At 39.1% G+C, this 17,835-nt stretch overlaps 1 protein-coding gene across 1 annotated transcript in view; it reads right to left on the bottom strand.

The window, feature by feature from the left end:
- Positions 1–12,386: 12,386 nt before the first annotated feature.
- The window catches only part of LOC135775136 (L-rhamnose-binding lectin CSL3-like), a 6,622-nt gene continuing 1,173 nt past the window's right edge, over positions 12,387–17,835 (bottom strand). The window contains exons 2-10 of the mRNA XM_073813047.1: positions 16,226–16,282; positions 15,808–15,861; positions 14,054–14,189; positions 13,776–13,885; positions 13,643–13,699; positions 13,247–13,382; positions 13,062–13,168; positions 12,607–12,739; positions 12,387–12,516 (exon numbers count right to left, since the gene is read on the bottom strand). Coding sequence (XP_073669148.1) covers positions 12,387–12,516; positions 12,607–12,739; positions 13,062–13,168; positions 13,247–13,382; positions 13,643–13,699; positions 13,776–13,885; positions 14,054–14,189; positions 15,808–15,861; positions 16,226–16,282 — 920 coding nt within the window. The remainder of the gene's footprint in view (positions 12,517–12,606; positions 12,740–13,061; positions 13,169–13,246; positions 13,383–13,642; positions 13,700–13,775; positions 13,886–14,053; positions 14,190–15,807; positions 15,862–16,225; positions 16,283–17,835) is intronic.

Raw genomic sequence — 17,835 nt, 5'->3', positions numbered from 1 at the left:
GAAACTGCGGACTGCGGAGTGTGAAATTCCTGCTAAGTAAAAGTACACTAAGAACTGGAGGATGAAAGATGAAGGGTCAAAGAAGTTTTAAAATACCTGATTTGACTTCTCCTCCTCTTTTCTCCAGCAAATTAAACATAGCATGGCTTGGCAAACTATATATATTTTTTTAAAGTATGTTCCTCTGGCAAAATGTAATACTCTCATCGCATTAATGTTGCTTCTAAAAGGAAAACTTCCACAAATGAATATGCAATAAGGCCGCAAAAATAACACCTTTTCAGAGCTAAATATCTACTGCGTGTCTTAAGTAAGTTCAGTCGTTATTTAACGCCAAAATGATGGTTTGCACATAATGCGCAAGCTGTTAGTAAATCTGGCCCTTAAAGGGGTAATATGATGACATTTTTTAATATGTAAAATAAGTCTTTGGCGTATCCAGAGTCCATGTGTGAAGTTTTATTTAATAACACCCTACAGATAATTAATTATAGCATGTCAAAATTGCCATTTTGTAGGCCTGAGCAAAATGTGCGGTTTTTGGGTGTGTCTTTTAAAATGCAAATGAGCTGATAAAATGCAAACAATAATAGTGGTTTGTTGAAAAAAAAACATGCTTCATCAGTCAGTGCTTTTTACTTTAATGTTTAATATTAATTATTAATTAATATTACTAATTATTTGTCTTTAAAACACAACTTTGGTTTAGTTTCGATGAAGGGGTACTTGAGCCTTACTGATAGGGCTGTGGGGGTACTTGGGGCTTAAAAGGTTGGGAACCACTGCAGTAAGACACCATGAGTAATTACAAGGATGTACGAATACAAAACCATAGTGTATTCTGGTGCAGTTTAAGAAACAATGAACTGCGGACCAACCCCCACGGTGTACAGTAAGACACCATCAGTAATTATGAGCAGACACAGTGTGGTGACCGTGTTCAACTGGCAGACACAGTGTGGTGACAGTGTTCAACTGGCAGACACAGTGTGGTGACAGTGTTCAACTGGCAGACACAGTGTGGTGACAGTGTTCAACTGGCAGACACAGTGTGGTGACAGTGTTCAACTGGCAGACACAGTGTGGTGACAGTGTTCAACTGGCAGACACAGTGTGGTGACAGTGTTCAACTGGCAGACACAGTGTGGTGACAGTGTTCAACTGGCAGACACAGTGTGGTGACAGTGTTCAACTGGCAGACACAGTGTGGTGACAGTGTTCAACTGGCAGACACAGTGTGGTGACAGTGTTCAACTGGCAGACACAGTGTGGTGACAGTGTTCAACTGGCAGACACAGTGTGGTGACAGTGTTCAACTGGCAGACACAGTGTGGTGACAGTGTTCAACTGGCAGACACAGTGTGGTGACAGTGTTCAACTGGCAGACACAGTGTGGTGACAGTGCTCAACTGGCAGACACAGTGTGGTGGCGGTGTTCAACTATCAGACACAGTAAGGTGACAGTGTTTAACTAGAAGTCATAGTTAGTCACAGTGTTTTACTATCAGTCACAATGCGGTTTAATTAGCAGCACGGTGCGGTGAGATTGTTTAATTAGCAGCACAGTGCTGTGACAGTGTTTAACTAGAAGTCACAGTTAGTGAGTTTTACTAGCAGTCAGAGTCAGTGACAGTGTTTTACTAGCAGTCACAGTGCGGTGAAAGCGTTTAATTAGCAGTCACAGTGCAGTGAGAGAGTTTAATTAGCAGTCACAGTGCGATAAGAGTGTTTAACAAGCAGACACAGTATGGTGACAGTGTTTATTTAGAAGTCACAGTTAGTGACAGTGTTTTATTAGCAGTCACAGTGTGGTGACAGTGTTTAACTATCAGACACAGTATGGTGACAGTGTTTAACTAGCAGACACAGTATGGTGACAGTGTTTAACTAGTAGTCATAGTTAGTCACAGTGTTTTACTATCAGTCACAATGCAATGAGATTGTTTAATTAGCAGCAAGGTGCGGTGAGATTGTTTAATTAGCAGTAGGGGTGTGCAGGTTTCAGAATTGGTGATGACGGGGGGCGTTTTGCTCGTTTAAATGCTCGTGGATTGACGGGAAAGTGTCATTTTACCATAAAATCATGAATGTGATGCCAAGTGTGTTTTAAACAGTAATAACTTTGAACAATTTAACAGAAAACAATTAAATATTTAAAAACACACACTGTTGCCAGAAGACTGCGCTGTCACTCTCTGCCCAGCATAAATTAATCCTCTATCTATCATCTATTTTAATAATCTTCAGAGAAACAGATTTGTGCATTGGGCTTTTTATGTCTGTAATTGTGTCTATATCTGTCATTACACGGACCAGAGCAGCACGAAAACAATGTGGATTAAAAGCGTATTGAAGAGGTTTTTCTCATAAATGCAGGTAAAAGAAAGTAATGTGAACTTGAGATTGTTATTAAACGCAGACGGTGTAAAAGCACAATGGCCACGCAGCAAACGCTCTCCGCAGACGCGCTGCACAGTGCTCACCCGGCGTTTGAATAAACTAGACACTGATTAGCTACTTGCTCTACGTTTCTTTAAAACTAACAGCAAGACAACTAGCAGTGAATGTGCGTTCAAGAGAGTTAGTAGATTAGCATGGGAGGATTTGAACTTGAAAAGCGGAGTGTACTGACGCCTTTCCGCGGTTAAAACAACATTCCTTCTCATGGTCATTCATGTTTATTTGATGCTATAAATTAACTAGAAGGAAGAGATGATTTGAAAGGTGAGACTTTGTTTAATATGTTAAATCTCAAAAGTAACCGAAAAGTAACCTGGTCTGTCCTGTATGTCAGCGCGTTGTCAGTGTCTGCTCTGCTCTGTATTTTTCACTGCGTGAGAACGTGAGGGGGCGTGTAACACAGACTGTTAACAGTTGGTTTTAATTAGTATTTAAAAAGTCTTTATGATAAAAAATGTTTAAAAAAATATTTTAATAACACGGTTTTGGCGGTTATAGGGTTCTAATGACGGTGTTCAACTATAACCGTCGGTCTCACGGTTATGTAATGACCGTCACACCCCTAATTAGCAGCACAGTGCTGTGACTGTTTAACTAGAAGTCACAGTTAGTGAGTTTTACTAGCAGTCAGAGTCAGTGACAGTGTTTTACTAGCAGTCACAGTGCGGTGAAAGCGTTTAATTAGCAGTCACAGTGTGGTGACAGTGTTTAATTAGAAGTCACATTTAGTGACAGTGTTTTATTAGCAGTCACAGTGTGGTGACAGTGTTTAACTAGCAGACACAGTATGGTGACAGTGTTTAACTAGTAGTCTCAGTTAGTTAGAGTGCTTTCCTAGTAGTCACGTGCGGGACAGTGTTTACCTAACAGACACAGTATAGTGACAGTGTTTAACTACAGGTCATAATTAATGACAGTGTTTTATTAGCAGTCACAGTGCTGTGACAGTGTTTAACTAGCAGACACAGTATGGTGACAGTGTTTAACTAGTAGTCACAGTTAGTTACAATGTTTTCCTGGTAGTCACTGTGTGGGACAGTGTTTACCTAGCAGCACAGTGCGGTGACAGTGTTTAACTATCAGACGTAGTATGGTGACAGAGTTTAACGGCAATCACGGTGCAGTGAATTTAGTCAGTTTATGATATTTTGTTTAACGTGGTATTGCTACTGTATAGCCAAACTCTTGAAAATGAACTGTAGCAGCAGTGTTTATCTGGGTAGGACCTAAACTCTGCAGGACAGTGGTTCCCCAAAAGCAGAGTTCCCTTTACCTTGGTCATTACCTTTCCAGGATACAAACAAATACTTCACTGGCAAATACCTTCTTTGTTCTATCATCTGCTGGACAGTTGAGCAAACCTTCTGTCTGTTTTTCATCTTAGAAGTTACCTGTGAAAAGTGAAGCAAGCTTTTAATGATGAACAACGTATTCTTTGTTCTTGTGTAATTGATAGTACTTGTGCAATAAGTTATTTCACAGAGCAGATGTTTACATTTAGGCTTAGTCCAAGACCAAAGTTTAAATACACTTAATTCTTAGTACTGTGTGATGTTACCTAGATCAGTGGTTCTTAAACTGATGTATGGTGTATTTGCCTTTCCAGCAACTTCTATATATTTGACCTCTTGCCAACAATGACAGTAAAATGTTTAAAATCATCTTTCATACTAAAAACCGAGGCTCACCTTACACACATTAAAAAAGATTTAAAAATGCACTGATGATCAAAAAGGCAAAACCATAGGTGAAGATTGAAATAATAATTATAATTGGTGTCAATTTTTTATTTTTGTTGTCTGGAAAAACATGTAGTTTCTAAAGACCACAACTAAGCTATAACTAAACAACCAAGTGAATAAAAACTAAAATAACTATTTACACTGTTCACCCTGTCCAGTATTTGACATACACCTGACTGTTAAAGTATGGTGCTACATTCTTGATCTTTAAATTGAAGTAAAAATGACATCCCAGGACACTTAAAACAGCCAAGAGAAATTAACTTTGCTACCTGTTCTATCACTGATGTGAAAGTGCGAGACAAGCGGTTATTTTAATTCAGTCAAGTTTGAAATTGCTTTTATCCAGTCATGACGGTTCACACCACAAATGAAAACGCAGGGTTTAGGAATGCACAGTGTGAAACGTCAGCTTATGAATACCCAGGGTTATCTCTTAACCTCTAGTTAAAGGAGAATTTCACCCATAGAAACATTTATCTTTATTGAAAGTGTGTTATATTTGTAGGTGAAATTTAACATACATTTAGAATTTGGTGCCTATTTGACCGAAAAAAGGGGTGTTTTTAGTCTCACTCCCTCAACAAAGATATTGGACTTCCTTCTTTCAATGATGCAAAATCATGAAATCTGTATTTCTCCTGTCTCAGCGGCAACTGAGGAAATGATGCATGACCATTCAAAAACATGTCTGGGGTTCTAACTATACAAAGCTTTATGCAAATGGGTGAAGTGTCCCTTTAAGTATGAACAATGTGAAACGTGAAACAAATAACCCAGGATTCTGTTAACACAGGGTATAGAATAACCCGGGGTTAACTTTTTCCAGTGTGAAAAGCCCTATTGTGTCAGACGCTGATGCTATGAGAGCTCCTCCCACTTGCATTTTCTCTGAAGCTGGCGTGCAGACTGTCCTTCTATGTCCACACACAGGCTTAAGATGGGATAGCGCTGCAACCTGTAAACGTGTGCGGGGCTAAACAGATCCCAGCATAAAGCACCAGCATAAGTGCGCTGTACAGTGCTCTCTCATCAGGCATGTGTTCATTGCACAGTCACAATGTCTTGACTCAGTATCGTGCACTGCGACGATAATGTGAAAGGACCGTGGCAGATGGGGTGGTCTGCGTCGAATAGAAGCGGTAGGCCGCACTGAGTACTAGGATATAAGAATACCCGCAGGGGTAATGCAGGGTTCAAACTGCATGATTTTCAAACTAGTCGGGTCACAGATGTTTTCACACTGGGTGACTATCTGGGATAGCGTGACTATCTGGGGAACTTCCAGCTGTCCTGTATGTTGCTCTCTCATAGGCTGTAGGTCATTGGCAATGTTATTTTCAGTCAAAACACATTTCACACGGCATGATTTTTTGCCTGTGATTTCAGGGATTTGTCTGCGATTTCTCAAAACCTGTCGGCGGGTCAAAATCAGGGCTAAACTCGTGCAGTCTGAACTCGGCATAAGTTAAAGGGGTAAACACTGCCGGGTAAGATAAAGGGGTAAACACTGTTGAATGATTTTAGACGTTGCGGCCCCATTATAACATGCATGCAGGTGCCCATTATGCTATAAACCCCCTGCTAAAGAAAGGCATGTGGGGTGGGCACCGTAATAACTACTGTAATTTGCACAGAGTGCTACATGTATGTGCCTGAGACTGCAGCTGGGCAACAGGGGTTTAAAGGCTGGGTACTACAAATGAAACCTTCCACACCTCATCATTTCGGACGGTTGGATGCAGAATACAAGCGTGGTAAGATAATATTCCACGCACTTAGGAACATGTTAGCAATGGCTCGCACGGGTCGCAGTTACATACTGTGTGCTGAAAAAATTTGCTGCTGTACAACACAGTGTGGGGCAGAACGACACTGGTGTGCAGGGTCGCTGCGAATTCCTGAACTGTACTGCACAGTGCGCAACATGGATATGCATGAACAATGAAGTGGAGCGATCCGCTGTAGGCTATGTGCATACGAGCCATTGGAAAAATGCGGTTGTGTCTGCAGCCGCATGCCACTTGGACTGGCCAGACGCAGCACTCGGGCAAAAAAGAAGAGACATCTCATTAAAGGCAGGGAGTCTGATTATGAAAAATGCTAACTTTAGCCTACTTGCACTGAAATCACGATCCCACCCTCCATTCAAATCGCCATCTTAAGCAATGCCAAATCCATGTTTCATTCACCAGTGAAAAAACTTTGCAGTAGTGAAAAACATTACCAAAATATACATAAACAACTGTTTTAAATCAAAATTAGATACATCACGTTTTCGGTTTTGTAGATGTAGTAGTTTGCTTGTAATTTTGAAACATAAAAATTCAGACCCCTTTGCCTACCGCCGCTGTTTTTATCTCATGTTAAAGCAGTAAAGTTAACCAATGTTAATTCGGGTTTTTGCTCTTTGCTGAGCCAGACATTTTTTGTCATGGTTTGACTCTGTTTACAGAGGAGACGTGAACGCGCTGATGACGTATGATGTCTGTGTGAACAGGGTGCGCAGTGGCATGCAAAACACGTTCACAGAAGAGGAGCAAAAATTGCATACGTCCAATTATTGCATTCGGTCCGAGTTCAATGATCTGTTGAACATGTTTTGGTCCTACACCTTTCACAGATAACATATTTATAAAAATAGATTCGATCACTTTAACATAGTGATTGCTATCAGGATGTGAGGAGACTTTTAACCAGCATGACTAAAAATTTTTCTAGATCAAATCAGATACCCTGCTTTTAACACTGAAACACTTGTTACAGCTCGCTACGCGCACAAAGGGTGGCAGTTACATATGTTTGTTTCGAGGAATCTGCTGTTTATTACAGGCCTGTGAGGTTAAACATGGCTGAACTTGTGGGGTCGTTGGTTTGCTGTGTAAAAGAGGATGCCGTGCGCTGAACATGACAGGCCCCAAAGAAACTGGGGCTGTTTATGTCTGAGCAGTGAACGAAGTAGGGGTGGGCCGGTTTGTATTTTTTTTTACCGCGGTCGGTAATCAACAAATTCCCGCGGTTTTGCGGTTTATTGGCAAGACAACGAGTTAAATAACATGCATGATTTATTTATCTTCAATACAAAACACGTGCAAATTACTTAAGGAACATGTAAAGTGAATATTATTTCCTTCCACATTTCTTCAATTTCAACATTCAACAACTTGAACAATTAAAGGTATAGCGGAAGATTTTCCCTAATTATTTAAAAGAACCGCCCCTCGATATTTTTTAAAAAATGCTCCCGAGAGGGAACGCCTGTTAAACGCTTGCACGAGACAGAGAGAGAGCGTGCAGGAGCTCAGTTCTTCTCTTCGCTCTGTTTACAAGTTTCTGTCGGCATGTTTACCGTGTCTGTGCGGTTCGTGACGTGTGCCAGGGCTAGCATCGCAAATCATAGCTTACATCAACTTTTACCAGCAGTGATTTTAAATGCATTTCTCTAAATAGCATGACAAAATGTACCTTTCCAGTAGAAACTTCGCGTGGGAAGCCAAACCTGTCCTTTTAGCTCACGCCAGCGTGTGAAATAGTCTCACATAAACATCTGGTCTTGTTTCTTTATATATAGTCCTTTCTTTTCTTGTCATACAATTCATAGACACTTTTTCTCTTGCGACCCTCAGACATTTTGAAAAAAAAACAGTGAGAACGCGACCTTCAATGAATGGTTGAAACCGTAGCACAACACACGTACACGTGAAAGTGCGCATGTGCAGAAAGCGAACGTAGAGGCGAGCACGTGCGACGGTTATACGTCAACATATAATCAGAATGATTGACATCTGGGATGACCAATAACAGTGGTGATCCACCCGGAAAACGAAAATCTTCCGCTATACCTTTAATATTATCAGTTAAAAATTTCTGCGTGTCCACACGTCCTACAGACATTTCGCCACTTTTCTATCTTTAATTTGTGAATAGCCTGTAAATGACGTGAATTATTGCTGCCCTTATGGTTAACCATTTGTATAAGAAATCACTTGTACTGCATATGTGTCCGTGCTTGAGTATAGCTGGGAAGCTGCACTGAGACGGGTATGTGTGCGCAAGATGACGCGGTCCGTCTGTCTCGCGCGCGCCCGGGCAGTCCGCGTCTGTCTCGTGCGCGCCTGGGCAGTCCGCCTCTGTTGCGCGTGCTCGGACAGAACGCTTCTGTCTGTCTTTTTCCACAAACAGAGAAAGAAGACGCAAAAGCAAAACTTTTTGAAATGTGTCCTGCTTTAGAAATGGCCACTGTTGTAGGCTAGATGAAAAAAGAGACAATCTAACCTCTTTGGATATTAATCCTCGGACTGATCGCGTGCTCTTTATGTTGCGTGAAAATTTGATAATGTATGAAACCTGATTCTGTTGTTGATCTGTTGCGGTTGTTTGCACGTTCAAATTAGATCAAATGTTTGTATTACTTTTAACGAGTGACAGACAACGTCTGTATTTCTACTCAATGACAATTTAATATTTAAATCATATCAGTTAATGTTCAGTTAATAAGTTGCGGTTGTTAACAAGCTGCGTGTATAACATCCCCACATATACACACAAGTGCAGACCAATGTTTCAAGTGTTTTGTTTTTTTTGCGGTTATGACGGTGAGGCGCTCAGACCCGCGGCATGGGTCACATGACCGCGGTATGGCGGTAATCCGGTTACCGCCCCAGGCCTAGAACGAAGTGCATAATGTTACAAGACAGATGCCAGGATGGGGGTCTTTTCATGTATGGGGAGCGGCTGAAGCAAGCTGGATCTTACAAAACCGAAACCTATGGAGGCATTAGTTCATTGTGTAGATCTGTCTATGTATTGTGCACACTGTGGCGTATTTCGCACTGAGTTGGTGGGAAATTGAGGCTTATACACGTGGCTCTCTCTGCAGCGTGTTGTGGTCACAATCATGAGCAGGGCTGAGAGCTGTGCGCTGTTTTAAGACGGATCGCTGCACGGGGGGCAAGGAATGAAGCGAGGAGCTATATCCATGTAAATGTTTACCGGCATGCGTGTAAGGGTCACAGGCTTTCTGTCCATAATGCGTGCGATTCTCTCTGATGATGATTCAGCATTACGATGTGGAGATAAATAATCTATGAATTCACCACGTAGAAAGGCCATATAGTAGTGGAAGCCACTTCTACACAGCGTTATGGTCGGCATTGGTCAGTATACTGGCATTGTTCAATAAAGCTTCAGAGAAAAGGAAAGTGGAAGAAGCTCTCATAGCGTCTGACGCAATATCAAGAGACCGTTCTTGAAAAGGAACAAAATAATTTGCAAGACCTGAAGGAAGAGACAACTATGAACAACTATCACAAAACATTAAAACGGTCATTAATCATTCAGGTAACATCAAGCAGTATTAAGAAGAAGCTTCATGTAAAAATTTAATCTGGATTATTTTTGTAAATTTAGTTATTATTGTGTTGGGAACTATATGTAAACCACTGTCATCTAAAATAACTTGTTCAAGTTAGCATTAAATGAAAAACAAACTTCAATTTTCATTATTCCTCTTATTTTTATTCAATTACCAAATATAGATGTATTGTAAACTTATGACCACAACTGTATGTGAGCAAATGTAAAGAAAACATTTTATCACTATCCATCTATTCTAAAACTCTTGTTGGGAATAAAATCAATACATTTATAAGAGGGATAAGGTTTAATTCCTTAATACAACTATATGATGAGAAAATCAAACCTTATTACCATATTTTTTAAATAAAAGTAAAACTATAGAAACCCCAGATTTATCATGGTCTTCTTTTACTATAAAACCATGGTTTATTTTCCTCAGTGGAATGACAAATAAATAATACATTACAAAAAAGTAGTTACTACAGTTTACCATGTAACCACAAATTAACCATGGTTTTGCTAGAGTAACCATAATTTAACCATGCTATGTAAAACTGTGGTTTCACAAATGATATTATGCCAAAAAAGATATGGTTACTAAGTTACACTTTTACTATAGTAAAACCAAGGTAAACATAAGGTTGCTAATGCTAACATGAAACAGTAAAACAGTAATCATAAGGTTGCTAATGCTAACATGGTAAAAACAGTTTTAAAACTTTAATAGCAGCTGTTTGCTTAACATTGTATAAATCTTACCTGGAGTCTTGTAACTTTGATGATTTATTTGATGATTTAATCGATGATTTATCCTCACATGTAGTCTTCTCAGCAGATATTACTCATCCATGCATCAGTTAAATCGATCTGAAAATGTTTCCAACCATATTGTTCCTCTGTGCTGTTATTGATATAGTTGTGGTATGAACACTGCGATCATTTGATATTAAAAACGATTTTAGAACTATATTTTTATCCTTTTCGTCCTTGATGTAAAAGGATATTAACACAATCCTTTGACAAATCCCGAAATTATGAGGACATCTGGCCGTCAGCCAATCGGAAGCGGCGATTCATACACACACGTGAATATTAATTAGGAGGTGCAGTACACCAGACCGGCCTACAGGGGCGCAGTCTCGATACACACGTCATACACAAAGTCTGGTCATTGTGACTTATAGAGACAGAGCGCCGCGCGTCATAACCTGAAAACCACGCCCACCGGGGGGGAAAACAATCCAACCGTCTCCATTGACTTTGTATTGCGAGAGGCTGCCTCCTTGTCATTTCTGGCTTATAACAAAAAACAGAATAATGCCTAAAAACTGCTGTGTGACAATATGTACAGCTAACAAGCCAAAGAACCCAGAAATAAGTTTTTATAAGCTGTCGAGCCGTAAAACCCTGTCTTTAAGGAGAATAAAGTGGATCGCTGACTACGTTTCCCCCTATTGGACGCAGTTCTACTAATAGTATTACTATGAAAAGTTGCCTGTTTCCATTTTTGTGTCTTTAAACGCTCGTTTTTGGGGTCGACAGCTTATAAAAACATATTTACAGATTAAAATTAAAAACAGAATAATACATAAAAGCTGCTGTGTGACAAGGTGTACAGCTAAAAAGCCAAAAAACCCAGAAATAAGTTTTTTTTAAGCTGTCGACCTCATAAAACGAGCGTTTAAAGAAACAAAAGTGGAAACAGGCAACTTTTCATTGTACTTCTATTAGTAGAACTGCGTCCACTAGGGGGAAACGTAGTCGGCGATCCACTTTATTCTCCTTAAAAGCTGGGTTTTACGGCTCGACAGCTTATAAAAACTTATTTCTGGGTTCTTTGGCTTGTTAGCTGTACATATTGTCACACAGCAGCTTTTAGGCATTATTCAGTTTTTTGTTATAAGCCAGAAATGACAAGGAGGCAGCCTCTCGCAATACAAAGTCAATGGAGACGGTTGGATTGTTTTCCCCCCCGGTGGGCGTGGTTTTCAAATTTGCATATCGGCGCTCTGTCTCTATGGGGACTTAAGGAGAAAATGAGAATTTAAGCTCCTCCTACCCCTAGAAGCACTTCTACATTGCCCGAATTATGAGGACACCGACCCTGTCCTCATAATGCAAAATGTCCTCATAGTGTGGCGTGTATTCATATGAAATGTCCTCGTAAACCACAAAGACCAACACACACACACACACACACACACACACACACACACACACACACACACACACACACACACACACACACACACACACACACACACACACACACACAATAATGTATGAAATAAGTTTCACAGTGCTGTACAAACTGTCCACCTACATTTATAGTTGTCCAAGCCAGTATGGTCAGATATAGATCACCATTTTAACAAAAACTTTTGTATGTGGTAAGCCTTGTTTCCATTACAGAGGTAATATTTTGCGATATGTCAATAACACACCATTGTGAAATAACAGCATTTTCATTTAATCAATGTTATGGAACAAAAAACTAAATGTTTCCTCTTACGATAACTTATTCCAAAAACCGAGGCGATGTATGATGGTAGGTTATATTGCAGCCATCACACTAGCTATTAGTTTTATTGAAAAGAGAAGCAGGTGTGTTAACCAAGCATTAATGGCAAGAAAAGCCCCCATATACTTGAGAGCATTCACATATTAGGTGTTTTCAAAGAATGTTCATGTGGCTTGTATTCACATCAGGTGATGTGTACATGTTAAAAACAGCTTTATTTCAGCTTTAGCAAAAAAAATTTTCATTGGGCATATTTTAAATTCACAATTTCAGTTTGTGCGTTGTAAAAGGTAATGAAAACGCAACTATGTAACAGGTATTAACTTACTCGGGCCACAGGTGTAGGACACATCCAGGTATTTGTAGGTTCCTACACAGGGATCACCGAAAACTGTGTTGGTTGCAGGGATGGAACAAACCTGTTTTCCATCACATCTGTTAAAACACAGAATTAAAGCAGTATTTAAAAGACTAATGGCAGTCATTATAATGTCGTGTAACTTGTTATGTTTACAGTGTTCTTACTGAGCGGCCAGCACGCTTAGGGATGAACTCTGAAAGCATTGAACATTTGAGATCTGGTCAGCTGGTTTTCCAGTAGAGCAGGTTACACGGTTTGTTCGCCCATAATTGGCTGCAGACACTTTTATGAAGTGATCTGTTGATAAAATGTATAATACATAAGTGTTTGTGTGTGAACAAAAAGACAGAGAAACAAATTATATTTGCCAATATTTTATGGCCTCATACAGGACTAAACATGTTGAACATTTAACCATCATTTAATTCCCTGAATGCAAATACTGCATGGCAACGTTCATTGGCCCTTTGTACGTTTCTCGAAGCAGATTGGTCCCGTGAAGCGCGTTTCCAATACGTCAGTCACATACGTAACCGAGACGGTATATGTAAACTAGTTCAGTCTAGAATGAAGGATCTGTAATTTACACGTATATAACAGGATAAAAATTTTAACTAACTTGGGTGACAAATGTAGAACGCATTCAAGTATTTGTAGGTTCCTACACAGGGATCACCAAAAACTGTGTTACTCGTAGAAACGGAACAAGCCTGTTTTCCATCACATCTGTAAATAAAGAGAATAAAATCAAATAAATAAAAAAACATGTTTATGTCCTTATAATGATGTTAACAGTGTTCTTACTGAGCGGCCAGCACACTTAGGGATGAACTCTGAGTGCACTGAACATTTGAGATCTGGTCAGCTGGTTTTCCAGTAGAGCAGGTTACACGGTTTGTTCGGCCATAATTGGCAGAAACCACTTTAATAATCCGATTGTCTGTTGAAAAAAGTAGCATTACTCATGAAAATTTTCTTTTTTTTATAATCCACAAGAAATCTTTTCAATAAGGTTTTATTTATGTTTAATTATAGTTTTTTAATTATGCTTTCCAATTAATTGCATTCCAGTTGGTATGTTTTGATTTAAGCCTTAATAACAAAAATACAGCTAAGTAGCACAAGAAAACACAATTAAAATATAATAACACAATAATAACATGGAACCAAACTCTTCTATACAGATCAATTGAAACTTACAACAGTTGATTCTGAATGTGCCTCCCTCACAAGAAGTCCGTTTATATAGTACTGCACCTGTAGAGAGACAAACAGCCATTCATGTAGATGAATATAAACACTTCTTTAAATGAGAGTGTTAATATAAACTTACCTGATGGTATACAGATGTAGGACACGTCCAGATATTTGTAAGTTCCTACACATGGATCACCAAAAATTATGTTACTCGCTGAAATGGAACAATATTTTTGTCCATCACATCTGTCAACACACAACAATAAAGAAAAGTTAAAAAAATACATTGCAAGAAACATATCAATGTCCTTTAAGCCGTAATGTTGTTTACGCTGTTCTTACTGACTGGCAGCCATTTATATATATATATAAAAAAAACATTTGATGTCCTAATAATGTTTACAATGTTCTTACCGATTGGTCAGCACACTTAGGGATGAATCTTGAGTGCATTGAACATTTGAGACCTGGTTTGCTGGTTTTCCATTGGAGCAGGTTGCGCTGTTTGTACGCCCATAATTGGCTGAAAGCACTTGAATGCGTCCCTGGTCTGTTGATAGAAAAGTAACATTATAAAGCTTATATATACACTATATTATATATTAATTTATACTACGGGTCCGTTGAATGGTTGAATCTGATTGGCTGATGAACGTGTGTAATTATTTTCTGGGAAACGCACAGCAAACGTAGTTCCAGGCAGCTCTCTTGACCGCATTACAGTTCCATATCACTTTGCATAGTTAAAGCAACACTAAAGAGTTTTTGCTCTTTGCTCCCCCTACAGATTGGAAGCGGAATTGTCAATTTCCTGTCGTAAATAATTTAGCCTACTGCAGCAAAGCTGGCTCTGATTGGATTGTAGGTCTGCCGTAAAGCAAGTTTTTGTAGTTTTCACTCGAACTACAGGACCACTACCCGAGGGCGCACTCACACTATCCAAACCAAACCGCGCTCGGGCTGGTTTGACCCCCAAAGCCTGGTTTGTTTGACTAGTGTGATCAATCCGGATTGTTTAATCGCGCCGCGGCCGGGTTGCAGAGGTGGGCCGGAGCGCGGTTCACTTGGGCTCAGGCGCGGAAGGCTGTGGTGTGAGCGCAATCGCGCCTGAGCGCGATTCAAAAGGTGAAGACGTCAGTTGCGCGACCACTCACCTTCATCTGCCTCCGTAAAAACCTTTTGATGCGCGCAGCGGGGTTACGTGAATGTCCGAGCTGCGCATGTGACAGATCAACTAAGCAATATGATGACATGTGAGAGGGCTGTCTGTAATCGCGCACCAAACGACTCCGAATAAAAAACACAGACTTATCATTACGGTGGGTTCTAGTGTTAAGAGAGAGCTTTACCTCCTGCTTTTTTCAAAACAATCGCATCTTAATGACGAAAGCGCGCCCGGACTTGGATCGATAAAAAGTACAGTGTGAGTGCGTGCACCTGGGGGAGTAGGGAGGGGTTTGGTTTGGTTTGGATAATGTGAGTGCGCCCTTAGTGCGGTTTTGGCCGATAGAGGGCTGCAAAGCGAATGTGAAAGTGCCGTTCACCCTGTTTCGATAGAATGAACGACTGAAACTTTTTTGGAAATGTTATTTTAAGGTAAAAAACTCTTTGGTGTTGCTTTAACTGTAAAAACAGACTAACAAAACAACATGACAGACAATTTTCAGAGGAAATAACAGCTCTGGTTTGAGACGTACAGAGGTAGCCTCGTGCACACAATCTCTCTTACGCTCGCTTGTCCTCTCTCTCGCTTGTCCTCTCTCTCGTTCCCCCCCTTTCTATCTCTCTCTCTCTCTCTGTGTCTCTGGCACTCTTGCTCTCTTTCTAAAAACTTCATTAATAACTGCATTAGAATTCTATTAATGGCTCAAGCCTTCATTACCAGCTTTAAAATTATGTTTTGGAACAAAGACGCGGAATAAATAATCACAATAGCGATTTAAGTACAAAAACCGGACAAATCCCTTTAAATATATAATGTGATAGATGTCTTGAGGCGTGGTAACCATAGTAAAAGTGGAATAATTGACTTTGGCCGTGGCCGGTTTAATTATTGACAAATAAAAAATATATATTTTTCTAATAATTCAACGGCCCGTCGTCAATTATTCCTTACATATTATATATTCTTATGGAGCTTAAAAGTTTTTTTAAATTGGAGAACTCACCACAATAGAGATGGGCAGTGTCCGATTCACAGGCGGTTACATGTGATGTTAAATCTTAGAAGAGAAAGAAAAGAGCATTTAAAGAGTAGTAATGCTACAGTGTTATATTTACTAGTTTTCATTTAAAACGCTTCACGACTGTCTGATACTAACTGCAACAATATCACATTCACATCTGAATCAAATTATTTATTATATAACCATTTGTAACTACATAACATTTACAAAAATAACCCTGATAAAACTGATTCTTAAAGCTGTATCTTTTTTACCTGTACAGGGAAGTGTTTAAATTCTAAAATAATTTTAATTTATTTTGTTTACACGCCTTGTCACTGTTTTCATGTCATGGGTTGTTTTGAATAAAATAGAATAGAGCATCCACACATACACAACTGAAATAACACACAGAACTAACCACAGCTGAGTTGAGCGGTGTCTCCTTCACAGGTGGTGAGGTCCACGGCTTTGACACCTAGAGAGACAAACAGTTATTTATACACATTTACATCAAGGTACAACAAACCACCACCAGATCTACTAAAACCAACACAATATTCAAGAAACAGAATATATTACAGTTTTTCTCAATTGCTAAAACACAATTTTTGAAACCTTGCTCCATTTTCTGAAAACATTAAACACAAAACCTCATCTTCAAGCACTATTTGCAAAACCTCTGACTCCTCTTGCAAAATGAAACTTTCCCTCCAAAACAGTTTAACCTGTGTTCAAAACCAAGCACTGTTCTCAAAACAGTTTTACCTGTCTTCAAAACCAAACACTGCTCTCAATCCATAAACAAAGTGATCGATATTATATACACTATCAAACAGTGAGTAAACACTACACCAAAAAATAGAAAACACATTGTTCAAACATATAGTTCTCTGTGAGTACATTTTTACAGTGTAACTCTCATTGCATTGGACAAATTGCAAAGGCTTTGATACAATCAAGCAGATGATTATGTAAAAATGTCTGATGTTTGCAATTTCAATTTAATTTTCATAAAAATACATTATACTGGTTTCTGTTGAATAGTCTTATACCTCAAAACACTTAGGAATTAGTTCATTGTGCAAGGCATGTCATGCAAAATTGTTGACCATATGTGTCATAATCTGTTACTATAAGCATGAAGCATATTTTCTATGGGTTTTTTATAAATGTAAACTGAATCGATCAATTCCTGTCAAGTGAATCCTGATTTTTTGTAATTTTTTTTTTTATTTCTACTGTAATTTTTTTCAAAATCACAATTTGTGTAATTTGTTTACAGAAAAAAATGTGAAAATGTAAATTCATCCACAGTTTACATCAAAAAATACTGACACATATAATTGTGCACACTTGGTATATTGACAACATGGCAATATTTTGACTGTCTTGTTCATGAACAATGACACACGGACTTGCCATTTTGATGGGATTGACATGTTCACGGATGAAAAAATTTTCTTTTGAGAGATGATCTTTTTACACCTATATTTGCAGTACTGTACCCTGCATCTCACAAACTTGTCATTTGTTTCTGTGATACTGTAAAACTGTAAAGCAGTCAGTACTGTAACAAAAGGAAAGCACAATGTTCAGGGCCAGGGCCGTGCACAGACCTTTTGAGGGGCATGTGCTGAAACTGAAAAAGGGCACCCCCTCCAAATAAATATCACTTACAGTTTTGTTCAATCGCTAACAAGCGCTTACCCATACTTCAGATAATTTTTCTAAACACTTAACACAGAGTTCCACCTACAAAACACAATTGGCCAAACGCATAATTTTCGTCTCAAAAACACATTTTGTTAAATAAATACTAACTCTTCATTTATCTGCACATAATAACTTTACCAAAACACTGGAAATCTGACTCAAAATGAAATTATTCTTTCAAAGAATAACACTTCTTTTCACTTCACAAGGTACATGCAATCAATTAAAGAACACCAGGTTTCAAAATACTGGTTATTGTTTACATTACAAAAACTGCATAGACTTTTATGTTTCAGTTTTACAGGTATTTGCATG

This window comes from Paramisgurnus dabryanus, chromosome 21, assembly GCF_030506205.2.
Source record: "Paramisgurnus dabryanus chromosome 21, PD_genome_1.1, whole genome shotgun sequence".
In the NCBI taxonomy this organism is placed as follows: Eukaryota; Metazoa; Chordata; class Actinopteri; order Cypriniformes; family Cobitidae; genus Paramisgurnus; species Paramisgurnus dabryanus.
The sequence above is the reverse complement of the archived record's forward strand: the minus strand, read 5'-3'. Positions and strand labels throughout refer to the sequence as shown.